General features: G+C 39.2%; 4 protein-coding genes across 4 annotated transcripts; 1 reads left to right on the top strand and 3 right to left on the bottom strand.

Annotated features, from left to right (window-relative positions):
- Nucleotides 1–464: 464 nt before the first annotated feature.
- Nucleotides 465–2,429, top strand: mettl5 (methyltransferase 5, N6-adenosine). Its single transcript, XM_083908804.1, has 7 exons — nt 465–668; nt 743–857; nt 1,182–1,366; nt 1,555–1,637; nt 1,717–1,768; nt 1,837–1,886; nt 2,268–2,429. Exons 1-7 carry the CDS (start codon nt 569–571, stop codon nt 2,307–2,309), a joined length of 627 nt encoding a protein of 208 aa, XP_083764930.1. The 5' UTR covers nt 465–568; the 3' UTR covers nt 2,310–2,429.
- ssb (small RNA binding exonuclease protection factor La) lies at nt 2,356–7,406 on the bottom strand. The gene is made up of 12 exons (XM_083908803.1): nt 7,310–7,406; nt 6,427–6,489; nt 6,241–6,344; nt 4,675–4,849; nt 4,465–4,572; nt 4,270–4,373; nt 3,454–3,525; nt 3,325–3,367; nt 3,084–3,224; nt 2,810–2,996; nt 2,584–2,706; nt 2,356–2,487 (listed from the first exon to the last, which is right to left on the bottom strand). The coding sequence occupies exons 2-12, from the start codon at nt 6,481–6,483 to the stop codon at nt 2,408–2,410; spliced, it is 1,194 nt and encodes a 397-aa protein (XP_083764929.1). The 5' UTR covers nt 6,484–6,489; nt 7,310–7,406; the 3' UTR covers nt 2,356–2,407.
- Nucleotides 7,407–7,636: 230 nt separating this feature from the next.
- On the bottom strand, nt 7,637–13,052 carry klhl23 (kelch-like family member 23). The gene is made up of 4 exons (XM_083909026.1): nt 12,985–13,052; nt 10,391–11,623; nt 8,758–8,910; nt 7,637–8,677 (listed from the first exon to the last, which is right to left on the bottom strand). Exons 1-4 carry the CDS (start codon nt 12,989–12,991, stop codon nt 8,367–8,369), a joined length of 1,704 nt encoding a protein of 567 aa, XP_083765152.1. The 5' UTR covers nt 12,992–13,052; the 3' UTR covers nt 7,637–8,366.
- Nucleotides 13,053–16,499: 3,447 nt separating this feature from the next.
- phgdh (phosphoglycerate dehydrogenase) lies at nt 16,500–26,124 on the bottom strand. The gene is made up of 12 exons (XM_083908335.1): nt 25,905–26,124; nt 22,772–22,923; nt 22,611–22,676; nt 21,790–21,844; nt 21,502–21,600; nt 21,282–21,414; nt 21,038–21,186; nt 19,969–20,121; nt 18,718–18,856; nt 18,230–18,357; nt 17,907–18,129; nt 16,500–16,865 (listed from the first exon to the last, which is right to left on the bottom strand). The coding sequence occupies exons 1-12, from the start codon at nt 26,040–26,042 to the stop codon at nt 16,711–16,713; spliced, it is 1,590 nt and encodes a 529-aa protein (XP_083764461.1). The 5' UTR covers nt 26,043–26,124; the 3' UTR covers nt 16,500–16,710.
- Nucleotides 26,125–27,176: the final 1,052 nt, after the last annotated feature.

Raw genomic sequence — 27,176 nt, 5'->3', positions numbered from 1 at the left:
CAGCCTCGATTTATGCACAGTCACCTCGCTGTTATTTTGTTTTTCTTGTTTCTAGGCAACTGATTACCGTGCGCGGGACCGTCCCACTATCATCATCATCAAGGCAATGACTAAGATGTATACAGTAATGTGCAATAGTCGTAGGGCACCACTAGATTTTATGTTTTTATTTCGGTCTCCTTCTGTTATCACTGATATTTAAACTGGAATGATGTGAGTGAAAGTTGCTCTGAGGCACTGCACAAACCTGGTGTTCCAACAATAGCTGCGCAAACTACGTGTGTGATTTACTTATTTTTGTGACCTATTTGGCACATTCACATATAAACACAAATGAATGGAAAACCCAACAAGAGTAAACCTGTATGCGCGTGCGTAGGAACTGTAATCACACGGGCTGTTCAAAGTCGGATTATTTTGTGGATGCACGCGCCCCGGAAGTTGTTTCTGTACATGCTCCAAAACACACTTGTCAAAAATTTCAGCTGAAAAATATCGTTTAAAATGATTTATTTCGGGCTTTTTTTGAAAGGAACCACGTAGGTCGTGGACGTCATAGTAACTAGACATGAAACTTAAAGAGTTGGAGAGTTGCCTACAGCAAGTGGACGGATTTGAAGAACCAAAAATCCTTCTTGAGCAATACCCAACCAGTCCGCATATTGCAGGTGTGAAGAGATACGTGTTGATCATTGTTGCGTTTGTGTGTCTGTCATTAAATTAATGCGTGTTTTTCCCGCAGCATGCATGCTTTACACAATCCACAATACCTTCGACGACATTGAGGGGAGACTAGTGGCAGATCTGGGATGTGGCTGTGGGGTCCTCAGCATCGGGGCTGCGATGCTTGATGCAGGGTGAGAGAATTGTAACGAACGATTGTTGATCGATTTGTTGTTTGGTCCATAAAATGATAAACATGTTGATCAGTGTTTCCCAAACTTAAAACATGACCTCAACTGTCTTCTGTCTGTCCTCAAATGAAATCCAGTTCATTGTCATAGAGACTGACCTTTACACTTTTAAAATGTATTAAATAACTATTTATAATTGTATAACTATTTATTAGTCACCAATATTTATTTACTAAAATTAAAGGAAAACATGAATTGGTTGTCACAATAGCTGGTCATTGAATCATTGCTGCAGTCCTATTTTAACTCCCACTCCCTCCTCTGTAGACTCTGCATTGGCTTTGACATCGACGATGATGCATTGGACATATTCAGAAGAAATGTAGAGGAATTTGAGATTCCTAATGTGGACATGGTTCAGTGTGATCTGTGTTCCCTTGAGCCAGATGCTTATGGCAAAAAATTTGATACCGTTATCATGAATCCACCATTTGGGACAAAACACAATCAAGGTGAGTACTCCCTTCATTAAAGGCTCTGCAAATGCACAGATTTATTAACCTGTGTCAACATACAACTTGCATAATACAAGAGTACCTACACTTGTTATAGAAAGACGTTATTAAAAAAATATCTTTATTTCTGCAGTGTAGCATAATGTTACATGTAGTTCTTACATTTGTTTTATTCAATATTTAAGGAATGGACATGAAGTTCCTAAAAACTGCAATAACAATGGCAGAGACGGCAGTGTACTCACTTCATAAAACATCAACGCGAGAGGTGAGTTCAACACATCACCAGTTAATCATGAAAAAAAACAAAATAGATCCAATTAAATCCATGTCAAATCTCCTTACAGCACATACAGAAGAAAGCAAACGACTGGGGAGTAAAGATGGAGGTAATAGCAGGTAAGAGAAACTCTGTACACATTTTCCAGAAATAAAAGTTTAAGTCTGACTAAGTCCTTTCTTTACAGAACTCAGATATGACTTGCCAGCATCGTACAAGTTCCACAAAAAGAAATCGGTAAGTGCACATGCTGCATCACATTAGTTTTAGATATCTTAAGCTGGAAACAAATAAAAAATTAAGCAGACCTTGATTTACTTTTGTAAATGTTTTATTTGCTATTCACATATGCAAACTTAAAAAAAAAAAAATACCAAAGCAGATGTTCTCACTTGATATCAGAATTATACAAAGAAGAAAGAACACACATAATGGGGCATCGACTCCCCAGGCCTTACAAAACCAACTAAAATGTCCCAGTGAAATCAAATTCATGTTTTGCGTTGGATATGATAAAATCAAAACATTATACAAACAAAGGTACATAATAAATGTAGGAGGCACAATATACAGGGACTTAAAGGCTGAAATTGATAACCATTACAAATTGTTCTTCAGGTTGACATCCAGGTGGATTTCCTAAGATTCTCCAAAGCCTGAAGCTTTCACCGGAATGGATTTAAGTTGTCTCTGTATTTTTAACTGTTTATAATAAATGTTTTCACAAAAGAAAAAAGATTCTGAGTGTGACCCAATGACTAAGATCCATTTTCTGTTTTGGCGACCTTTGCTGCGGGACCATCAGCATCTTCCAATTCTCTCTTTGGGGCTGCAGGTGCTTGAAGAGAAACACAAAGTAGATTAATGATCATACTGTGAAGGTAATCTTGCCACAGACACCAACAATGTGAAATTCTGAAAATGCTGAACTTACCATCATCCTCATCACCACTATCAAATTTAGTCTTTTTGCCTTGGTACTGTGTTCTGCCTTGATCTCTGCCACCTCTTCCTCTACGTCCACCTCTTCCTCTGCCACCTGACCGCCCTCTCCCACCTTAAAAAGACACAGAGAGCATCAGTGCCAAGTAATGAATGTTAATCTTATTATCTAACAACTTCGTGATTTATAAATCATTTCGTTTTAAATTTGTATTCACCTCTGCCTTTGGACCTGTTGTAGGACTCTTGTTGAGCTTCAATAATTTTCTTGAGTTCCTCTTTCTCCTCATCTCCCTCAAGCACCTGCCATGTAACGCTGTTGTTTTTGATTTTCAACTCCCCTTTGTTTGCCTCTTTGGCTTTGTCAAATGCCTCCTTTGCATTTCCATCGAAAAGTAAGGTGCCCTTCGGTAAACAAAAAAAAAAACACATTTTAACACCAACATTTTTTCACTCCAAGTTAAAAACCGAAGGAGTGGACATTTAATTTACCTCTTTGGCCCCTCTTGTAAAGTCAACCCACTTAATCTTTCCATGTCCTGAAAACAACTCATGGAAGTCCTCTCTTGAAACATCTTCAAGCTCTCCCGAAAACTTCAACAGGCAACCCGTCTGTTCGTCCAAAAGCAGACCCTACAATACAAATAAATAATTATCAAGGTGATAATATCCTGTATGAATCAGCAAATCACAGTGACTTTATAAGCCAGTTAACACTTTAAAGGGTTCTTACCATTTCTTTCTCCTCTGCCTGTTTCTGCTGTTGCTCCTTGTCTCTAAGTAAGACTTTCTGTTAGCATGTTGTTGTTTTAACAAAATTCATCATATCCTATGAAGACAACAATATTACTCATGTACTCACTGTTTAGCTTTTGCTTTTGTCTCCGCTTTGTACTGTTTTCGCTCTTCTGCTTTCTTTGCATGGTAGTCTTCCCTAAGAGCAGAACACCAATCCAGTGATTAATATATTTTATGAAATACATAGCCAGGCAAAATTACATGACTTGATTTAATGGAATAAACAATGTTATAAGTAGCTACTGGAACCAAAACATAACTTGGTTGGGAAACGCATCATTTGCGGTTGAGCAAATATATACAACTAATACATAACACAAATAAATCCATGTTAGTGAGCATGTCTAATTTGTCAAGATGATCTGTTCACCTGGCTGATGAGGCATGTTAAGAAACTTATTACACAGCACATTTTGCACAAGTGTGCTTTGGACTAGTTTTTCATTTTCAAATGTTTCATCCATGGCACTCACAGCATCTTTAAATAAGTTAAAATCTCAACTTTCATCAATTAGTTACCCAAAAGGGGCTGATGGGACTATGGGTGTGTGATATGGACACAAAATAATCAATATATTTTTGAATTTTGTCAATTATTAGTCAAAAAACTTTAAATATATATTTTTTTAATTGTTTAAGTCATTCATTGTTGCTTACAGATCATTACCAATTGACAAAGTTGCAGGAAAACAACTATTTTTCATTGCTCTCTGGGTAAACATTTTGCCCACCTCTACATGGGATACACTGAGAGGTCAGGAATACATTTTTTAAGCATGGCATTTTAAACCCTTTCTCTGATTGTTTGCTTATTTCTTCTCTTAATCACACACATTATCCTCTTTAGCTAAAGGTTACATAAAGAAGCAACACAACCTACCTTGATAACACAAGCATTTCGTTGTCTTTGAATGACTTGATATCTGAACGTTCAAGGAACTGCTTGGCAGATTCTTCCGAGTCAAAACAGACGAACACTGATCCCTGCGAAGACACACACAATATAAGAGGTTCCCAGAACAAACACAGGAAAAATGTTGACTTGAGCGTGAACTGTCTCCAACTCAAATTTTACCTTGAACTGCCTCTGCAGGTTTCTCCTCATTTGAATGTTTTCTATGGCACCTTTCCCATTCAACCACTCCTGAATCTCATCAAGGGTTGTTTCAAGAGGAAACCCTTTCTAGATGCAAAAAAACAGTTCAGGTGTTTAGATCCCTGACAAAGTAACAACTACAAACAGTAAAAATGGGTGATTTGATTCAATGGAGATATGTAAACTTACGATGTACACAGATTTGTGTTTAAGAACATCTTTGTATTCATCGTTCATTTCTGGTAAGGGTTTATCTAGAGACCTCCTGATTTTTGTCTTGTCTTCGCTAATTTCCAGAAGGCCACTCTTTGATTTCTCGAGGGCTGCAACAATGACGCTGCCGTCTGCGGTCAAAGACTTCAATCTGGTAGAGGAATAAAAATTTATAAAATGTAAAAATGTATAACAATTTAAACAAGGAGTAAAACAGTTTAAGCCCAGTCTTACCAACGGCATAAAATATTTTAACACTTTAGGGACTTAAAGACCATAATGAATACAATTCAAGACCCATTTCACATCCATACTGCTGAAAATGTACATAAGACATTAAGGAAAATTGGAGCCACAAATTGTTGAACTTGCACTTACCCATCTTATGCAAGCTATTCGGCTTAAGTTTTCTCCCCTGCTATGCTAAGCTGTAACACCGCGGCGCGCGCACAGCACACTAGCTAGTAGTGCTCGATAAAATCGAGACTGAAGTTTATGCATGTTTTAAATAAAAGTAATGTTAATAGATTTTTAAGACCTTTCAAAATTGTATTCAAGACCTTTTATGAGATTTTTAGACATTTTAAGGCCTTAAATTCAAATTATTGGATTTAAGACTTTTTAAGTGTCCACCTGACCACAGCCACACGCAAACGAGGAAGAAGACCAAGAGGAAGACAACAGAAGCAGTGCCATCCCTGGAGAGAAAACAATGTAAGACTTTCCAGTCTAGGACCCAAGTAGATACCAGTTGCCTTCCCTTTAAAGCTGATGTAACGTGATGTTTGCACCACAACAGCAGACCATAGTGTCTTCTCTGCCATACGACAAAAACGCTGACAAAACAACATTTTCCTTCACATTTCACTTCTGAGTAAAGGGGAAACGTTAATAAGCTTGAGAGAAATATTGATGCAATTTGTATTGTGATATACATCGATATTGAATAATACGAAAGTTTACATTATACAATGTTTTTCCATATCGCCCAGCTTTACATGCAGCCAGCAAATTAGAGTTATGAATCAGCAAAATTATATTGTTAAAGCGTAACAACTTTTAGTTGGTGTGCATGCAGTGGATAAATGTGACCTAGCTGCGTGGCAACACAAACCCTTAGGGACAGGATGAGGGAATACACTAATATTGTCCTACCCATCGTGAATCATACACTGGGTTTGCCGGCTGATTAGTCATCATTATCTTTTTTTGTTCTGTTGCTAAATGTGATGTCAAAGTATTTACTAATCTATTGTTAGGCACATGAGCATTTAATACAATTTTGTCACAGTATTTTGGTTTACAGTCATCTAAAAGTCAACCGATCTCTTTACACTCTCAAGCCTGAAAGCAAAAATGACACAAAAACGACACAAAAACAACCACACCACTGGTGACTAACACCACTGTGATTGCTGGTAATACACCAACATAAACAACTGAATCTAAAGCTCTCTGTAAAACAGGTTACGAGAGACATAAGTAACAAATGACAACAGATTATTTACTTAACAACAGACAATGAAAAGAAAAATTACAAACCTGTTGAATTTAAGCATCGTCTCCAAAGTCACCCAGCCATCATCCTGCTGCACTTGTTCTTTGAGAAATTTGTCCCTTGGAAGATTGTGATCTCCAAAGTAGTACTAGAGATGATAATGAAGACCCATGTTAATAAGATTATTTAACAGTTGTGTCAAAACACACAAATTTCAACATGTGAATTACCTCGACTTGTCGAGCAACTTTCGTTTCAATAGGAGACATCTCTTGGTTTTCTGCCATGTTATCCTGTGTAGAAAACAATCATCCATACAAAAAAGTTAAGATATCATTTTAGTATTGATGAAACACAAATATGTCTGTATGTTGAATTCCTGGGATACACAATGTCATTAGCCTACAGCCTGTAAGTTATTAAACGAAATATTCAGTGGTTGAGGCTGCTCAAAATGTGGATACTTGCAGTTTCTGTTTCAAAACAATCCAGATTCAATTTTATATTATGTTACATTAAATCACATTCCATGAAAATGACTTATATTTTTTAAGATTAGACAGCACCAGTCCTTTATTTTTCAGTAGCCACAGTAGATCTTACTAGTCTGTCTTTCAGCAATTAAATGCTGAAAAAACATTACACAGATCGCCCAAAACGTCTTTTAATGATACATAAAAAATATAAATCAAAGTCACATTCAAAACGTGTATCAATCAATAAAACGTGAGTAATAAGGCATTTTATGGAGGAGGATCATTTTCATATATCCCGATGTCATGCTGGCGGTGCAGCTAGCTTAACAGCTAACATGCTAGCTTAGCGTTCAAGCACCGGCTGTACACTGAAAAGCAGCCTGTTTGGCGTCTAAACCCACTGGCTGTGCATGTTTTACTGACTTTGATAATTATGTACTTCACCATGTTAAGTTATTTTCGTCATTTACACTGTGCGTAACTCTGCGTAAGCTCTCACGGCAGCATGCCGCACGGAACACGCCAAACGTTAACTATTGTCAACTGTGTTCTTTGATAAACCTACAGTACCCACATTTACCGGGTAAAATAAAGAAACCATAGTGGAGGCTTTAAATCTTTTAAAAGTCAAACTTACTGTACACCGAGTCCGCGGGAGCAGTGGAGTTTTTTTGTGCTGAGATCAGAAATCTGCACTTCGTTTCATGCACGTTGTAGAACTGCGTGCTACAGCAAGTCGCGAGGGCCAAAAAAAAGCGTATACTGTTGGGACCATGGTGCGCTTCTGTGTAATGCAGCTCGTTGCCTCAGGGTGGTGCTATAATCACAGCCCACACAGCATTATTTATTTATGTATTTATTTTTAAGTTACACATTTAATCATGATATTACATTTTATCTTCTGTTTATTTAACCATGTTCTATTTCATTTAATACAGTAAAATAATAACAAAATGAATGCAGCAGTTCAACAATATATCCAGCAATTGTGAACGTTTTTGTTTTGCTGAACTTGTTTTAGTGGTGTGAATTATCATCTTTGCAGGATGGATTTCCACTGATATAAAAGGGCGTGGACAAAATAATTAAAACGGCATATTGCTCAGTACAATAGTGCATGAGTACACTATCAACAGTGAATAAGCACCTCTGTAGAACAGTTATTGCAAAAACTGTACATAATATAACCCTCTGTGAATAAAACAATTCATTGCAACAGTGTTGGGACCAAATAAAAACCTTATCAGTAGCTGGTTAATCTTATATTAAGTCTAAATTTTATTATAATTATTAAACTTAAGCAGGAATCTTATTGCAGTTGCATGTTATTTAACTGTCAATAGTCTGGTGCTGGGGCTTCAGTAAGAATAGAAGCTTTGATGTGTCCTGGTGCATCATTGGTATGAGAGTCAAATATAGTCACGGTGTCTTTTCCATCTTGCTGTCAATTGATAAGGGCAGAAATAACCCCAAAATGTTCAGTAAAATATTAGTAGTCCCTGAGTTTATGTTACACAGTTGTTTCTATATGCTACGTTTGGCAAATGTGTAGTTTATCCAGCATAAACACTATAGCTTGGCATCATATCTGACAATTACCTGACAGCTGCACTCTCTAACAGAATAGAGTGCACATTTTCATTCATTTGGCACAAAATGACTAATAAATAGACATGTGTGATAAAGGCCTGACATCAAACACTGTGAACACAAACACATCCATGGGATCTGCTTGGGCTGGGAAGATTCCCCACAATCTCCCACGAGTCCAGCTCAGGGTCGTACTTCTCAATGCTCTGCAAGTAAGTCCCCTTTGAATAGGAGTATCCCCCTGTTACGTAAATACATCCATTTATCACCACGGCCCCACACTCCATCCTCCTCTCCTTCATCACTGATATCGGCCTCCACTCGTCTCTCTCTGTGTCGTAGCAGTCTGCGATGGTCGTCTGTCCACCCACCAAATACAGCTTGTTGTTGAGAGACACAGAGCACAGCCCGTACTCTGACAACAGAAACACTTTGAATCAGTTCAGGTCTTCACGCCATTGATTCCCCAACGTTACCTTCGCCTTTATCTCATACCTGGATGTGGACTTATTGTAATGATGCTCCACTCGTTGACATCGGGCTTGTACACCTGGATTTTCTCACAGGTGGAGCTCCCTCTGTACCCATAATGGCCTCCACTCACATAGATTTTATCCCCGACTACACAGGCGGTGGCGTTTCCTACACCTTCAAAGAAACCAGAGGTCATGTCGTCATCAACACATTGTGTCAGTAACAAAAAATATATATTATTTGACTGACTTGGGGGCAACGTGTCAACAAACACTGTCACATTATCAGCTTTCAAAGATTAAACAGTGAGCTCATTAGCGGGGTTACACATTGAACAGACACAGAGCAACTCTTTCATTTATTTTCTGTTTCTGGTCAACCGTAGTTCAATATTAACTGCTTCGAGCTCACCTTTGCTGACCAAAAACTCATGAGGGAAATACCCTTTTTTTTTTCTTTTTTTTTAATCATTTGCTAAGACCACCCTGGTCCACTGAATAAAGGATGAACCAAAACAGTGAACTTGCAGTCTGAAAACCACAGAGATACTCTATAAATCTATAAACTGTCTGTAGGTTCCTCACTATAAACAACATGTGGTCATGTGATACTTGCAAGTGTTGATTTTGAAGTTGAAAAGCAGAGGTGGAAAGTGATGAATTATATTTACTCGCATTACTATAATTGAGTAGAATAGATTAGAAATGTATAATTTTACTTAAATATGTTTTTTTTTAAGTACTATACTACACGGCATTTTAAATCACATCTGTTACTGAGTAAACTGAATTTAAAAAATGGTAGTGAATGATGAGAACAGGTGAATTGGCACTAATTAAGGTTCCTGCGTGACCTTTGACCCATGTTGACTGATACCTTATGTGTTTACATTCACTATTTGATTTTGTCAGCACTTTAATTTGTTATGGTTTGGCTTTAATCAAACATCAACAAATCAAAGTTACTTATTTACACATTTTCAGACCAGTACTTTTACTTTTACTTACAGTATGTAAACATTTTATCAAAATAGGGGTACTTTTACTTGTGAAGAATATTTCAGTACTCTTTCCACCTGTGTTGAAAAGGAAACAATGGAACAACGAAACACCTTACTTGATGTTTAACTGGGGATTCAGGAATGTCAATGGACTGAATCTGCTACTGGACAACTGAGCAAAACTGTCAACTGATCAAGGGCCTACGACTATACTGCTCAGAAAGACTCAAGTGGACATTGGGTTAAGAATATTCTATTTAAATGATAATGTTATTAATGGAGGGTATGAATATACTAAAACATTCTGAATTGATGGTTATATAAAGGGTATTAAGATTCCATTCATTCAGCAGGTCCAGCTTTTTCAGTCATGTAGCATAATCTTCATCGAGGGATTGAAAGGCTAAGAATGTTCTTTGAACCACAGTTTATAAGAATCAAAGGACCTTTTACTGTAAGGTTCAATTATACAGTTCAGTTCAAAAGTTGTTGGAACACAAACATCTACAATTACAGTGTGTACCAGTGGAACCTCCATTTATCGATCATGCAAAATGACCAAAAACCTCAGACTTAAAGCATATTGTGATGGAGAGTGTATCTCACCATTAATTCATTCTCTCCCCCCCTTTCAGTCATCTTTTATTTGCCTACCTTGGATCATTTTGGCCACAGGAAACCATCTCTTTTTCAGAGGGTCATAAAACTCAGTCTCTCGCTCCGGGGCTCCTCCTCTGTAGCCTCCGATAGCGTAAATACAGCCGTGCAAAGCCACAGAACAATGGTAGTACCTCGCTGTTAGCATGGAGCAGCCTTCAGTCCATTCATCATAGTCACAGTTATAAATCGAAACAGTGTCCAGGGCCTCCACTGTGTTTGTTCTGTAACCTCCAGTCACATATATATTTGCTCCAAGTGAACTAATGCTGTAACTCTCTCTTGCATGGTCGGGCATATCCTTTCCTTGCACCCATGTGTTACTGACTGGATCCCAGATGTGGACCTCACAAAGAGGGTGCCAGTAGTATCCACCGATGATATACATGCTGGAAGACATTTTTCTACTCTCAGACATCTCCTTGCCTTTAGACCGTAAAGCCTTGTTTATTATAGACTTAAATGTGTCCTCATTCCTCAGCAAGCATTGCCTGCGCACCTCCAAAGTAGCCTTAAAATAAACCTCATCCAGGTCCAGGTGGATGGAGTGCAGCAAATCTACGGCATGGCGAACCCGATTATCCAAATCATGGGTTACCCATTTGACAACAGCATCTATCAGCACATCTTCCCTCTGCACCGTGTGGTTCTGGCCAGCCAAAACCAAACTCATCCTCTCATGGTCCAGCTCTGTGAACTCCTCCTGCTGCACGAGCTCGGTGAACCTGCTCAGCATCATTCTACGGGCCTCCCTCTCCAGTCTGGTACACAGGTGCAGCTGAGCAAAAGCATGGATTCCCAGGCAGTTGTCCACATCCAAGAGGCGAATGAGAAACTCCTCACAGGCCTGTTTGACAGAGAGGAACTGCAGGAGGTCCGCGGCCTCCAGCAGGCTCTGCACGTTGCTCTCAGTGATGCACAGCTGAGCCGTGTACACGTAGTTCACCAGAACACCGAGCACGTCACAGTCCACCCCTGTCAATGTGATGCTGTTGTTTGACTTCTCCCTCATATCAGCCGTGAACATGACTTTAAAATAGGAGCTGCGAGCCGACAGCAGGGCTTTGTGGCAGTGAAACACCTGTCCCGAGTCACCGCATTGGAGAGAAATGTCAGTGAACAGGCCGCTGATGTAGAAATGCCTGAGAGCGTCGAGGACCTGGGCTGGATGGTCGGCGTCACAGAAGTCGTACGTGTAAAGGTTGCTTTCTTTATGTGACATCGTGGTGTCTGAGGAAACACAAGAGACACAAACATTCTCAAGTAATTACATCCGCAATAACAACATACACATTCAGAGTTTCAAGCTCTCTCAATTTATATATAAATGTAATCCCCAGGTCATTACATGTTTTAGGATCATAAGCTAAGCTCCTCTTACTGGATGAACACCAACAGACACACTTGTTTCAGACATGACAGATGACTTGAGGCAACTGCTGTCTCTGAAACTCCCTGACATGTTTCTTATATTTATTATACAGGGAATATTGTGACTTTTTTTTCTTCTTCTTTTTTAATTTGTTAATTTTGCAGCCGAGACAGTCATAGCCTATGATGGATTAGAGCAATCTGAGCGATCTGTTCACCGGAGGGACCTCTTTGCAAAGCAATAAGAGCACCCCCCTTCACTGAACTGCCTTGTGATTGGCCAAAGTCTCTTGTCAGGGGCCAAATTTCCCCCCATCAAATTGAATATGCAGTTGCAGACGTTTTTAATAGAATTATTGATCAAAAGTGGTGAAAATATCCTGCCAAGTGCACCTTTAATCAATAATCCAATCACGCTCTGTATTCTATTGGCCGACACAAGGACACACACACACTCTCATTCGCCTCTGATCAGGCAAATGAAGCTCTCTGTTGATATTAGCACATTTCTTATTGCATTTATCTTTGGAACCCTTTGTTATTTTAGTTTTATTTTAGTCCTCAGTGAAGGGACATGTATATGCACAGACAATGTAATAGTACATCATAAGAGTATAATACTGTAGGTTTATGTGCAGCTGTTTTTAAATGTGTATGTATGTACTATAAGAGTATGCATGTATATTTCCTCCTTAATGTAACTTTTGTATTTCTGTGAGCTCAGAAAGTGTTTTCATTTTTATCCTTTCATAACATCAACCTGCCAAGGGACTACAGATGGAAAATACCCTCAGGCTATAATCTGGCATATTTGCATGTTAATGTTTATTAATAATATGCATTGTCCCTTTCCTTAAATAAACACATTTAAAACATAGGTAAATAAAGAGTGACCCCCTCTCTCTGTCTTGTGACTGGTCAGTCATCATCTCTCATCAGGGGCCAGATTTCACAATGAAAACACGCAGAGATGCAGAGGTTTGTTTCTCTTTACAATCGCTTCATTTACATAAGATTACTGATCAATAACCTCACAAAAATCCCCCCTACTGCACCTTTAAGTGGGATTTTTAATGCCAGTGATCCACATAGATCACTAGATCCATAGAAAAAGTAAAACATGGGTGTTACATTCCCATTCATAATTAATGACAATGTCACTGCGGTGTAATTGTCGCTTTATTTACCCTTACATTCAGACTAGATTCAAATGGACTCACCTCTCATCTCGTATCCATGGATAATAGGTGCTGTTCCACACGGAGACACTCTCGCCTGTGTGTCCTCGTCTCTTACAAAAACAAACGACCCTCAATTTAGCTGCTGCAGGACGGTCGCTGGCAGCTCAGATCCTATTTTGGTATTTGTGTGCAGCGGCCAGCCCCCCCTGCACACCTCCTCCTCCTCCTCCTCCTCCTCCTCCTACAACACACTCGTCCTTCATTAAAAAAAAACACACATGCAGAGGAATCACCCAGCAGCACCGTTACTCTCCCCTTGAACGTAAATATAACCTCCATCCACAGTCTCGTGATGCGTTCACGGACGTCGCACAGTGCGTGCCCATACTAGAATTCAAATCTCATACAAATGAGTATCGCCTTGAAGCCCAGTGCACTGCTTACTTCACTTAACTCCACGCGTCTCCGCCTAGATCCTTGCGGTTGCCATGGCATTTTGAACCCAGTTCCAGTCCAGTGTGACCAAGGCTTTCACTAATCCTGACCGGGATTAATAATGGCACAGACTGCACAGTATTCACTCCTGCTGCAGCACAGGGCCACCTTCACTTCATCATAATCCATCAGCTGTACAACATGTTTACAGATGATGACTTTTGCAAATGCAAACATTTAACATAGTGATCATGATTAAACCAACACTTCCCTGCCTTTATCGGCTTGTCACCACAACAATAACAAAGCTCAAATACTTCATTACTGTGCTTTACTTTGTTATTCATATTTCTTGCATCTTTTACATCTCCTAAATCAGGGGTCTCAAACTGGCGGCCCGGGGGTCTCATGCGGCCCCCCCAATCGATTACATGCGGCCCCCCACTTAATATCATGTTATAATGAAAACATGACCCACGACCTCACCGTCTTTTAAACACAGTGTGTAGATGCGGCAAAGCTTCCAGCGAGGTGATAGAATATAATATATGTTTGCCAGCAATGTTTATTATAACAGTAATAATAAGACGTTTGGTCATTATTATCCCATTATTAAAAAAAGGCTCCTGGTACGAATTTTAATTACAGTTGTCCACACTATTATTGATGTAATTTAAAATAAACATCTGTTTTTGATATTAATACATTAACTTTGCATCATAAATAGTATTAAAAAGTATATGTGTGATATCATGATGCAATATTGTGAAAAGTTTTTTGGTTTTTTCCCCCACTTTTTTCCTACTTAGGCCATCAAAAGAGGATGGTTTTGGTTATGGTCTTTAATTTATATGAGCTGCTTTACATTGCAGTTTTGCCATTCACATGCTTCAACATGGGGTTAAGTGCCTTGCTCAAGGACACATATAGACTAGCAGAGCCAGGAATTGAACCCACAACATTTCAGTTGACAGACATCTCGCCCCTACGACAGCTACCGCCAATGTCATTTACTTTAACGCTTTTACTTTTGACTTCATCTTCCAACAAAGTAATTTTCTGGTAAGATACTTGCACTTTTACTCAAGTATCCCTTTTAGATACTTTATGGAAAACTGTGAGTAGTACACTCACACATCTTCTACCACTTTACCACTTTATCCTCTACTGGTGCCAGTGCCAGCTGACATACAAGGAAAGGTGGGGTGCACCCTGAACAGGCCACCAGATCAGTCTATCACAGAGCCGCATATAGAGACAAACAACCATTCACTCTCACACACATGCAGTCAATATAGAGCGTCCAATTTGACTAATCTCCAAATCTGCATGTTTTTGGACTGTGGGAGGAAACTGGAGAACCTGGAGCAAACCTTTGCACACACGGGAGAACATGCAAACTCCATGCAGAAAGGCCCTTGTTTTCCGACCGGGATCATGAACCCGGGTCTTCTTGCTGCAAAGACGAGAGTACATGTACAGTTCAGTTCATTTTTTGTTTGTTTGACTTCTGATTTACAGTTACAGTTTTTACCCCGCACCTGAAGGATGGAGCTGGATACTCTGCAGTCCACTGAAGGGTCATCAGAGAATATTCACTTCTGCATAATTCTGGGAGTAGAATGGGGGAAAAAACACAGAACACACAAATACAATGTAGTGCCACAGAGAGAGTATTCAGCATTTATGTATTCATTGTGTCACACTGGTATGACATCGTTCATGTCACACAGTGGAAACATAAGGTTCACCTTTAGAAAACCACACTGTGGTTAGCTGAACTGCACTTTACCACAAGGTGGAAATGTAATTTTACTCCACAGCAATTTAGTCTATTTATAGACTGGTTCAATGCAGGGCCACTTTTGCCTATAGGGCCCTGAAACTATCTTCCAACTTTATTTATTGATTGATTTATTTGATTTATTATTTTAAATGCATGACTGATGCATCAGATTAACTAATGCTATTCAGATAGACATAATATATGAGTCTCCAGGGATGGTCAGGTGCTGATAAATGTAGTGATGATACTTTCATCAGTACATTTATCTGCTGTTGCAGCTGTAGTAGACAGGATTTTTGAGTTTGTGTGTTTCACATGCAAACCCACTTCTAATCGCAACTTCTGTTGTTTAAAACATAGTTATACAATTTAAACAAACTGCAAACAGTTGATTCATGTGACAGATTATGTGAGGGGACCTTTCCATCGCCACTAATATTGACATGTTAACCGTCAGTCTCTCTTCGGACTCTTTTCTTCTTTTAAGTTTCTCTGCAGCTTACACTCATCAGTGTGTGGTGATCTTTCCACTGAGGGACTTTGTATGCAGAGCATGTGTTAACAGCCATCTCTCTAAAACGCCTGGTGATCAGTCACCGTCTCCCATCGAAGCCAGAGCCTGAAAGACGAGTAGAAGTGCAGTTCACTAGATTTGCTTGATGCTGTAAGATTTTAATACAATTATTGATCATTAATGCCAAAACTATTTTGCCAACTACACCTTTTAGAAAGATTTCTAATGCAGGACTTATACTTTTAAAGTCCAGTGTGTAATGTTTGGTTAGTTCGTTTGCTGAAATTGAATCCTAGTAGCCATAAAAATCACATTAAAAAATAAAAAATAGCATTTGTAAACTAAGAAAAAGCCTTTCAATATATACTTTTGGAAAAATCATTGCTTTATGGAGGCCACCATCTTGCACCGCTGAGTTTTTTACAGCAGCTAGAGCGTGTTTCACATTTTTGAAGTTGTAGCTAAAGGGAATGACATTCTTTCTGTTATGCAAATACTACCGTAGTTCCCCAACATGCTTTAGAACGTGAGCAGAGGATTTGCCGTCTCAATGCAAGAAGTCACTGCTTCTTACACTCTGGACCTTTGATGTACTGTTATTCTTTTACATTGTGATCCTTTTAGCCTGCAAGCTGGTGTTCAGACTTAAATGGAGTACCAATTAAATGTATGAAAAAAATCAAGATGAGTATCTCTGATCATCTAAGGGTCAGAGTTAGTGTTGACAGTGGTCATATAGGTTGCATTGGGTCATAGAAACAACAATATATTCCCTGTATAATCAGTGTAAGAAAAAACACATTCTCCCAAAGTTTTTTCAAGTGTTTTATTTTACACCTCTGCTCTGAAATTGTAAACCATGTTAGCATTGGAATGTTATCAAAAAATTTCACCTACAAGTGTCCAACTTCTGAACAAGTTGTTAGCTGTAAACATGTAGACCAAGACAGATCAATTATATTAGAGACACTTTTGACCACGTTAGGATTTCCAGACACTCCAGGCACTGTGCAAAGTCTGTTGCTGACGTTTAAAGCGTGAGCTGTGCGGCCTCCTTCACCAAAGACTTCATTGCACCAAGGTCTGGCAGGGGAGAGGACACCCCAACACAATACCACAGATCACCGGTGCGGTCTGAGGGAGCACTGAAGGACTCGATCTCCACTCCGGCTGTGGCCAGAAGTCCTGAACAAAGAACAATGGAAGAGGCAAAATGAGTGTGAATTTACTGCAAAACAAAAAAAGCCTCAACCAACGCTGTTATTTAGCATTTGAAGAGCATAACCCAGCTGCGTCTTTTATTTAAATGTAAAGTCAAAAAAACAGCAAAGCACTTCATATTCGCCCAGTACTTGGTTTGATGTGTGCATGACAGAATTATTTAACTTAGCTCACTTTATATTATATCAACTCATGTTATGGATTTGACATTGGATTTGTTTTGGAACTCTATCAAAACATTATTGACTGTAAAAAGTAGCTGTGACCATAATCTAACACTCTAATGTTTATCGGGTTGATTTTCACCTTTAAAGCAACACTATGTAACTTTTGCTGGATGTGCAGTTTTTGTTTTAACACTTTTTATTGGGGTTTTCAGAGTTAAACATATAAAGAATATATTAACTTACTCAGTGTGCAGATATCACACAAAATATACATTTGAAAAAGGACAGAAACGAAGATGGATGTCAAGTAGTGCCTTTACATTAACACAAGGCTAATTTGTGTATTTTACTTTACTTTTATCAAAATAATCTGTGAATGGGTGCCAAATCCCATCCTTTTAATGAGAACTACATTTATTCCAACTGCAAATGTTGCTCAACATCTTTCATAAGAGTAGAGTGAGTAGGATTTTAGAGCCACCAAAAAAGGAAATTCTGGTTCTATTTTCATTAAAAACTCTGGGGCTGCATTTCAGAATGTATTTATGCATGTACAGTATATATGTAATGGATTAAGAATGCATGTATAAATAACTGGGCCTGAAATGAGCTTCCCCCGTTTCAAAGACAAGGAACTGCCACTGCTCGGAAATGATGAAACAGAAACTAAGCAAACAGCTGCAGGAGAGAATCAACTTCCTGATTAGATGTATTGATATGGATGCAGATTACTTCTGGAACAGAACAAAAACCTTTCATAGTGCAAGGACGGAGGGCATGGGAATAAAAGCTATTTTAAGCGGTATAGAGTTCCTTTAATAAATTCAAAGTTTCTCACCAGCCACCGAGGACAGGAGCTGAGGACTTGCAGCAGCTTTGAAGAACAGCAGATTCCCAGTGAGAGCAACTGGCTGTCTGAACACGCTGCCACCCAGCTCCAGCAGTATGGGAACGCCACACTGGACTGAACCGTTGGCTTTATAGCTGCAGCCGTTGGCCGTTATCTCCACCTTGCACACACTCTCGGCAGCACCATCAGAGACAGAGTGGGTCTGATTAACCTGAGGGGGTCAGTCCACATGCATGAGGCGATTATTTTATGGAAAAACATAATTTTTGCTGTTGTCGTCGTCATGGGTCACAGTGAGGTGGAGGACATACCATGATTCCTGACTCTTTGGCGATGCTCAGGACATTGATGAGGTTCGGGCAGCAGCCAGACTCCTGATTCAGGAGTCCAACCAGTACTGCAGACGTCATGTAGCCAGTGGAGGACTTCATGGAATCACCTGGTTTGTAGCAAACAGTGAGGGATTACCTGCCAATACTGAAACTTTTTTTAATACTTAAAGAAAAAAAAAGAACACACACACACAATTTTTTTAAATACAATGTCTCTTTCACACCACTAGAGGGAGATTTTTTGCAGTATTGTAATTGTTGTGAGCCCTTTATGACAGGGAGCAACTTCTCTTCCACGTCTGTACAGTAGCCCAGTTTATTTAATGCTCCCTGAAGGCCACAATAATTTCTCATGAACACATGGATGAGGCGCACGGGACAAAAAGGTATTCAGTTGGTTGCAACTAAAACCCCCTAAATGCTACACAATCATCCTCCAAATAAACTGGTTAGACCTGCAGTTTTACCTTGACTGATAACTTGAACCTGGCTGAGCGGTTTCTGAGAAGCAGAGCACGTCTGCAGCACAGCTCCAATGGCCTCTCCGAGTTGAATCAGCTGGTGAGATTCCTGGGAGAATGTGCTGGCCAAAACATTTGCATTTACCTACAAGAAAGAAAAACAAAGAAGAAAACATCTGATCAGGAGGAGAAATTTGATCCTCAATGCTGAAAGCAGGCTTTTCAACTACTATATCCAGTTGAATAATCGTTATTTCTAACATTTGGAGACTTGACAGAACTGAAGAATAGAGTCTAAGCAATATATTCCAATCAAACTAGAGTTTATGACAGAACCCTGCTCTTAGTAGATGGACATCAGAGACTACTGATTCGACTTTTCTTGGGTCTTAAAAAGACCTGAAAACTTTTGCTGTATTGCAATGGCTGAACTTTGGTAGATAGAGTGGTCGTTTTCTCTGAGATATGATCTATGAACATCCTGATATTTGTTTTTACTTTGCATTTTCAGAGTAGATAGTTAGATGTAGAATGATTATCATTCGGTACGGTTTTATAGTGTTCATCCGTTCAAACAGAAAATTTAAATTCAGTGTTTTTTTTTTTTTTAACCCATGTAAACGAGTGGAGCCAGAGATCAAATCTAAACCTTCAAGATGTAAAAAAAAAGGCCTGCTCTACCACTGATTCACAGTCACACCAGGGGTGAGTAATCAAAGTTACATAAGCTTTACATATCGTAACCCTGTTAAAATAATCGCCCAACTCATTTTATCAACTTTTTCAGGAAACACAAAAGACTTAACCGCTTAAGTCACACACTTGACATAGACCATTATCTTAAAGGGGTAAAAATGACATGATCTGTTCAACTGAGGATGTAGGCGATTTTACCATAGGTGGCCGGCATCATGAGGAGATGATTTCGGCAAAAATTTTTTTTACTTATTTTAACATTGTGACGTGATATGAAACTTCCAACAGAACTGAAAAAGACAGTAATGATGTCATCACCTTGTATTTACATTTGACAGAGTGACTGCATCACAAACTCAGCGTGCTGAAAACAGTGTGGGAAGAGTTGTAAAGAAGTTTTAAGTCTAAAACTGAATGTAAATAATGATTTTGGTGTAGAATCTGTAGAATTTGCCTTTTTGTCTCATATATAAGAGCAATAGAAAAGCACTAAAATGCTGTGTTCTACAGCAACAAAACTGAAGGTCTGTCTTGTTTTTAAATCACGGTGCAGGAACTTACTGCTCCAACCAGGTTCTTGCCCTTCACCATGTCCACTATCTGCAGGGCGATGTCCTGCCCACAGCGAGCCTGGGCCTCTTTAGTGCTGGCTCCCAGGTGAGGACAGCTGATGACATTGGGATGGTCCACCAGTCTGCGGTCCTGAGGGGGCTCCTGTAGCCAAAACAAGACAAAAAAAAAGCCTGAGTAAAGTGACACAAATATTTCTTCTGATTTTGTCCCCCAACAGGAAAACATGTTACGAACCACCTGAATTTGAATAATGAAAACAGCTGTGTTCATATCGTAAACTTCATAACCTCTGAGACGAGCTCTGTCTTATCCTCCCTTAAAGCACACAGACATTTCCTCTCACTCCTGAACGTCGCCGTTCGTCAGTGCTTGTACAGAATATCAGTGTAAACACTCCAGTATTGAACTACACAACATTTTCATAATCTTAAATGGCACACTATACATAAGCAGAGCTGGTTGAGCTCTTTCTGCAGCCTCACAGCTGAACACAAGAACGGAAACAAAAGCTTGTTTCCGTTCTTCTCCACTTCATTTCCTCCTCTTCAGGAATTTTAAAATAAAGTGGCAGAGTGATTTTGCAATGAAGCAGGAGAAGGTGCAGTTACTCACAGGTGAACTGCTGATAAAGCACGTCGATGGTTATCATATCATTATTATAGCATTTGAAATTATGCTAATTACGGCCCTGGTGCGTCCCCCCCAAAGCCTTGAGATTAAAATCCGTCTGGAAATTCAAGTTGTTATTGATGGTTTGTTTGTTCTCTTACAATCTATTTGTTCAAGTTTACAGTTTTAGAATAAATGTTTAAAGCGGCATGATCTCTGCTTTTGTGTCTGCAACGGCGAGCAAAATTCACAAAACTCAAAGCTCAGGTGTGTTTATACTGTATACATTTTTTTTTCCATCAGATTGCATTGGTTGTGCTGACAAAAAGGGAAAGAAGACACTCTATACTGCACATTCTTGTAGCTCATGTATATACATTTAAACATAGTAAAAAAGCAGCCTAAATGCTCTACGTTCTAAGGGTTAACAACAACACTGTGATCTTGCCTCAACAAAGACGTCAAGTCCTGCTCCTCCACACTGTCCAGACTCCACAGCTCTGAGCAGAGCAGCCTCGTCGATGATGCCGCCTCGTGCACAGTTCACAACCTTCACGCCTTTCTTGCATTTCGCGAACGTTTCATCATTGAGAAGACCTTGGACACAAAAACACAACCCGAAACGATAACTCACATGTACAGTGGACTATACATGGATGTGACATTGATGAGGGCGAAGGACTAGAACTGACCGACAGTAGAGGGCATCAGTGGAGTGTGGACGGTGATGTAATCGCACTGGGGCCAAAGTTGATCCAGAGACATCTGCTCCACCCCCCAGCTGGCTGACACCTCCACTGGAGTGATTGGATCGTAGCCAATCGTCTGACAAGAAAGAAAAGTATTTATCTCATCATGTTTGCTTAATGTTAACACCACACAGTGTGGTTACAATGTAACCCGTTTACTTACCTTCATACCAAATGACTGCATTCTTGAGGCGACTTCTTTTCCTATTCTTCCAAGTCCGACTATTCCAAGAACTTTCCCATACAGCTCCGAGCCCATGAACTGTGGACATGGAAACAGAGCAATGACCCACTTTACCACCTCCAAAACTACACAGATCCAACCATCGCATGTGATTACTGCTGCTCGGACGGACAATGGAGTCAACGACGCGACAGTAAATAGCTTTTTGTGCGGCGACTGCAAAACACAGTTTTATACAGTGTGGTGGCTGCACCGAAATCTGCTCACCTTTTTGCGATCCCAGTTTCCTTGTTTCATCGACATCGCGGCTTGAGGCACATTTCTGAAAAAACAGACCGATATGTTAGTGTGCATCTATCAGGATATATGCAGGAATCCTGAAATTCATTCAATAAGTTTTTAAGACCTTCTCAAAATATTTTAAGACCCTTTAAGACCATTTAAAATGTCCTTATGTCTGGTTTTTGGGAATATGTGCATAGGTGTATAGAGGCCCATTTCCAGCAACCATCTCTCCAGTGTTCTAATGGTACATTGTGTTTACTTATCGCGTTAGAAGGCTATTGGATGATTAGAAAACCCTTGTGCAATTATTTAGCACATCTGAAAACAGTTTTGCTGGTTCTTTGACGAAAGCAGAGTGTTATTTTAAATAAAATTCATTATTTCTATTCATTTTGCAACACTCATTTGATGAATTAAACACAAAAAAACTGTATAGGTGACCCCAAACTTTTGAACGGTAGTGTATTTAATTTACAAAACAGTTTTGGCTTTCAATTAAATCTATAGAGCACAAGCATACAAAGGAACGCATAAGCTGGAAAGGAACAAAATTTGAAAGAATAAAAGGCAAGGTTTATTAAAATAAACAAGTAACGTCACGTGTACGCATGATCTTGCAGGGCGAGCATGCCTGCGCATCAGAAAATAATGTATGCTCAAACTCTATGGACAAAAGTAATCGCGATTAAGACTTTCTAAGGGCCTTAATTTGCCCAAAACTGATTGATCAGCTTTTAATACTTTTTAAGACCCCGCGGACACCCTGTCTGTGCAAAAAGACAAACACACATGTCTGAACTTGCCTTGAGAGGCTCATCAGCAGGGCACACGTCAGCTCCGCGGCGCTGAGCGTGTTACCACTCGGTGTGCTGCAGGAAAACAGTCGACGGTTAATGGACAGTGCGTTATATTGAAATTGCGAATGTCAAAAGTAAAAGATTGAATATATCCACTGGATGCTTACTTCATTACAATAATACCCTTTTTGGTGGCAGCGTCCACATCCACGTTGTCCACGCCGGTTCCGGCTCGCCCGATGATTTTGAGATTATCAGCAGCGTCGATGACGTCAGCGGTTACCTTGGTGGCAGATCGGACCACAAGGCCATCATAGTCCTAGGATGTAAGAAAGACACATTGTTGACTGTATATCAACATCTGTATTTGATCTCAGCATGGGTGTGTCTTCACCTATACAGACTTTCACCGTCTGTCTTATTGTTTTGTTTGTTTCTGGTAATCTGCACCACATTGGAAAAATATGAAATGGTTGGGATGAATGCAGAAGTTTCCAACAGCCTTTGACTTTTGGATTTATTTTTTAGATGAAATGCACAAGTTAAAGTTCTTATTAATTTCTCACATCTCTGAGCTAAAAAAAAAAACAGTCAGACACATAATATTATATTGTGAATTGGTTCTCAAAAAAGTGGGTCCCAACATAAACCATTTAGGAAACACTGTTCTCGAGAATTACTCTAAGGTGCATTATGTACTAAATCTAAAGCAACTGGCCATAAAATCCTCCTAATATGTCACAGAGACTCAGGAGTAATGTTCATATAACAAACTGAACTCACCAACAACAACAACAGTACAGACAAAATATTTGAATAAAAAAAAACATTTTGCAGACTGCAAATCATGTTTATGTTTTGAAATCATGTTTTGGCATGTGGCGCCACCTACCGCTGTCTACCAATCATTGCAGTCAGCAGAGTCTCAGCTGCCGAGCAACCACGGGTTGCCAGTTACGTCTGAAAACGAAACCTAAAAGACCTCGGTATTTTGAATTTGAATGTAGTAACCGTTTTTGGACACATTCTTACATATGGCACCTTTAATTTGCTACATGCATTATGAAGCCCACATGATGGTATTTGACTGGTACTTGAATCTTCTGCTTGAACTGTGATTTTACATCTGACCTAAATCTAAAAGCAAACTCGGATGAATTTTTCCAGGCAATTTTTCCGGCTGCTGTGAAGCCGTCAATCGTCTACTCAGGAAGTGTGTCAGGGATATAGCCTGGTTGGATTTGTTTGTGACAGAAAAGCAAGTGGAACCGAAGCAGTAAAGTAGTGAAGACAAAAAAAACTATGATACTGCTGCTGAAGTGGAAAGACTGCTATCTGTGTGGGTGAGAAATGACTCGAATACAGAATGATTTGGTTACCATAGTTATGTACAGAACATGCATCATCCCATGAAGTAAAATTCATAAATGCTGTCTGATTCTGTCCAAGTCCAACCAAGTATTTTATAGTTCTTGTGACATGAATGTTGTCAACCTGCCATGTTCACTGAGATACGCACTGACCCCTTTGTAAATGTCCAAAGGCACTTACCCTTTGGGTAAGTGCCTTTTCCTGTTTGTTTTCCTACATTTATCCCAATGTATGAATCATGACAACAAAGGTGCATTGATGAAAGTTATTGTGTGCAAGCAGTGCGTGTATTTTATCATGTTCTCCACATGTGTCGAGTAGGCTTTGTGGTTATAGGACACTGAAAACTGTATCTTTGAATGATACTGTAAGTAATCCTAAAGAGCCATGATGCAGGCTTCAGCATGCAGTTTAAACTTATCTTCAGAATTCTATTTTTGCGGGGGTTTTTTAATGTCTATATTTTCTTATTTTGAAAAGATACTCACAGAACTTTTGAAATAAAAAAAATATTATGATTATTTTGTGGAAAATATATATATATATATATATATATATATATATATATATATATATGAGGGTGAGAACGCTGGTTGGAGGGGCCCTCTATACATATTTGCCTCAGCTCCCAAGCAGTCTTGAATAAAGAACCTAAAAAGGGATATTTGGCCCTGTGACTGGTGACCTGTCCAAAGTCTCCTTTCCCCCCATGTCAGCTGGGATTGACATCAGCCCCCCACCCGAGACCCTTATGTGGAGGATAAAGGTGGTAGAAGATGAGTGAGTGTACTACTTGCAGCCTTGAATAAAGTACCATAAAGAGATACTTAAGTAAAAGTACAAGTATCTTAACAGACAATTACTTTGGTAGAAGTTGAAGTCACTTTGTTCTTTTTTATAATATTACTAAAGTAAAAGTCTTGAAGTGTATCACATTTACTGTTCCTTTTAGAAGTAAAAGTATTTTAAAAAGTGAGGTAGTGCAAGTTGTCTGTTAACTGGAAGGTTGTGGGTTCAATTCCTGGCTCTACTAGTCTGTATGTGACCTTGAGTCAGACACTTAACTCCATGTTGAAGCATGTGAATGGCAAAACTGGAGTGTAAAGCAGCTCATCAAGACTAGAAAAGGGCTATATAAATTACAGAACATAAACAGCTCTAGTTAGAGGAAATTTAGTGGAGTAAAAGTACATCATTTATCTAGGAAATGTAGTAAGTGAGTTAAGTAAAAGTTGCTTGAAATAAAAATAAACTAAAGCACAGTGACATGAATTTTGCACATCATTTCAGTAACAGTGCAAATGTTTGTACTTTGTCACATTACAACACTGGTCCCAAGAGACTCTAGATTCACCTCTGCATATGAGGAGCAGATAGAGCAATATTTTTGGTGATTAAAACATGACACACTTGAGTAAACGTGCAGCTAGAGTAAAACTCTACAGTAAATGCACTTCTCATAAGAGCATTTGTCTGCAGTGGGATGAGCATGTGCAAAGCTAATATTTGCCTGTGCTTGCAGCATGTGAGGAGGAGGAGGAGGATGGGAGAACAGGCAAAATCAAGGATGAATTGCATCAGCTTACAGAGGGGCGGGGCTAAAGTGGCCGTGCTCACCTCGCTAGTAAAACCGGATGAAAATAAAATGAGAATAAATAAAAGATTAATGGATTACACATCGGTGTGCACGAGACACAACGTGCAGGATCCGGTTTGAGCTGTTTTTTTTTTTTGTTTTGTTTTTTTAAGTGACTTTCAGAAGAAGGCTGCAGCTAAAAAAAATCACCAGAGTAAAATAATAACTCTTTTCATGACATGAAAACACGATTTAATCAAACGTCTGCATGTGTCGCAGGAGAGCAGAGGAACGACATGAAGGGATGAGAACGACAATGCTGCAACACATGGAGCGAGAAAGAGAGACTTTACCTTTAACTCTGCGATCAATTCATCCTTCTTCATGTTCTGCTTTTCCGTCACTCGGATGCCATTTTCCTCCAGAATGGCTCTGCAGCTAGGGTCAACACTTTCACTGATCAACACTGTCTTGATGGAGATCGGGGCCATCTTGGTCTTCTGTTTTTCCGCGCTGTGGAGTTGGTGGATGACTGACTGACTTGTGCTGGATGTGTGTGTGTGTGATGCGGTGGTGGTGATCAGCAGCAGCAGCAGCAGCGTGATGAACACGGGAAGTTCAATTCCCTCTTTGAATGGTTCGCTTGGATTTAAGGACCGCCCCTTCTGCGTAAACCCCGCCCACCGAGCGTCTGCTGCTCTGATATAACCAACAGTGCCTTGCATCTTGCAGGCCACGTGAAAGAAAAGAAAAGAAAGGAAAAGCAAGACAAATACTTTTATTCATTCACAAAAAAAGCTCTGTGCCTTGCAGCCTGCACAGACCACGAAAGAAAGAAAGATTTATACTTTAATACTTACAGATAGTTTTTTTTATTATTATAATTATTGTACTTTTCATGACATCTACAGTGACACTCTTCCACATCCATAAATGTCACATGATCAGAGGCGATTCTAGAGTCTGTCGGGGCCCTAAGCAAAAATTCCCAGGGGGCCCTTCCTTGCGACCAGTGTTCATCACCATTACGTTACAAATAATCTGACACCAATGAAAAATGTATGAATTCAAAATATTATTTTTTTTCAAAATGAATGAAATAACATGGAAAAACCTTGTAATTAAAAAGTATGTAAAAATGTAAATGTAAAGAACAATAAAATACTGTAAATAGCTTTTTAAAAACTATATAAACATAGTCAAAAATATATGTATTATAATATAGTAATATATATATATTTAAATCAAACATGTTCATATTTTCCTCCAGTGAACACTTCAGGTCAGACTGGTTTTTTTTGTCCATTATTAATTCAAGCGACAATTTTCATCATCTGACTTGTTGGCTGCACATGATGACTGCCATCTTATGTCAGTATTGACTCGGTATCACTATCTATTTGGGTTTAACACTAGTGTTTAAAATGCAACGCAGTTTGTTTGTTTGTTTGTTTGTTTGTTTGTTTGTTTCTGTACATAATCACAGAGTCTATTTGACCAAATGTAACAAACGAAGAAGAGAAAAATTATTGCTGCTCTAGTGAAAACTACAAATCTGTTGCCATGTCACTAGCGTTAACACACTGTGGTCACATGAATCCAAATTAAACTGTCCTGCCTCTCAT

This window comes from Microchirus variegatus, assembly GCF_963457635.1.
Source record: "Microchirus variegatus genome assembly, chromosome: 22".
In the NCBI taxonomy this organism is placed as follows: domain Eukaryota; kingdom Metazoa; phylum Chordata; class Actinopteri; order Pleuronectiformes; family Soleidae; genus Microchirus; species Microchirus variegatus.
The sequence above is the reverse complement of the archived record's forward strand: the minus strand, read 5'-3'. Positions and strand labels throughout refer to the sequence as shown.

Coding starts and splice junctions, on each gene's coding strand:
- mettl5 (XM_083908804.1), top strand. CDS start 569: ATGAAACTTAAAGAGTTGGAGAGTTGCCTACAGCAAGTGGACGGATTT. Junction 669..742: donor AACCAGTCCGCATATTGCAG/GTGTGAAGAGAT, acceptor TTTTTCCCGCAG/CATGCATGCTTTACACAATC. Junction 1,638..1,716: donor ATAAAACATCAACGCGAGAG/GTGAGTTCAACA, acceptor ATCTCCTTACAG/CACATACAGAAGAAAGCAAA.
- ssb (XM_083908803.1), bottom strand. CDS start 6,483: ATGGCAGAAAACCAAGAGATGTCTCCTATTGAAACGAAAGTTGCTCGA. Junction 6,345..6,426: donor AAGTTGCTCGACAAGTCGAG/GTAATTCACATG, acceptor TATCATCTCTAG/TACTACTTTGGAGATCACAA. Junction 4,573..4,674: donor AACACAAATCTGTGTACATC/GTAAGTTTACAT, acceptor TTTTGCATCTAG/AAAGGGTTTCCTCTTGAAAC.
- klhl23 (XM_083909026.1), bottom strand. Junction 8,911..10,390: donor TGTGGCCAAAATGATCCAAG/GTAGGCAAATAA, acceptor GTTTCTTTGAAG/GTGTAGGAAACGCCACCGCC. Junction 8,678..8,757: donor TACAATAAGTCCACATCCAG/GTATGAGATAAA, acceptor TTCTGTTGTCAG/AGTACGGGCTGTGCTCTGTG.
- phgdh (XM_083908335.1), bottom strand. CDS start 26,042: ATGGCCCCGATCTCCATCAAGACAGTGTTGATCAGTGAAAGTGTTGAC. Junction 18,130..18,229: donor CCAAAGAGTCAGGAATCATG/GTATGTCCTCCA, acceptor TGACCCCCTCAG/GTTAATCAGACCCACTCTGT. Junction 16,866..17,906: donor GCTCCTGTCCTCGGTGGCTG/GTGAGAAACTTT, acceptor TTCTTTGTTCAG/GACTTCTGGCCACAGCCGGA.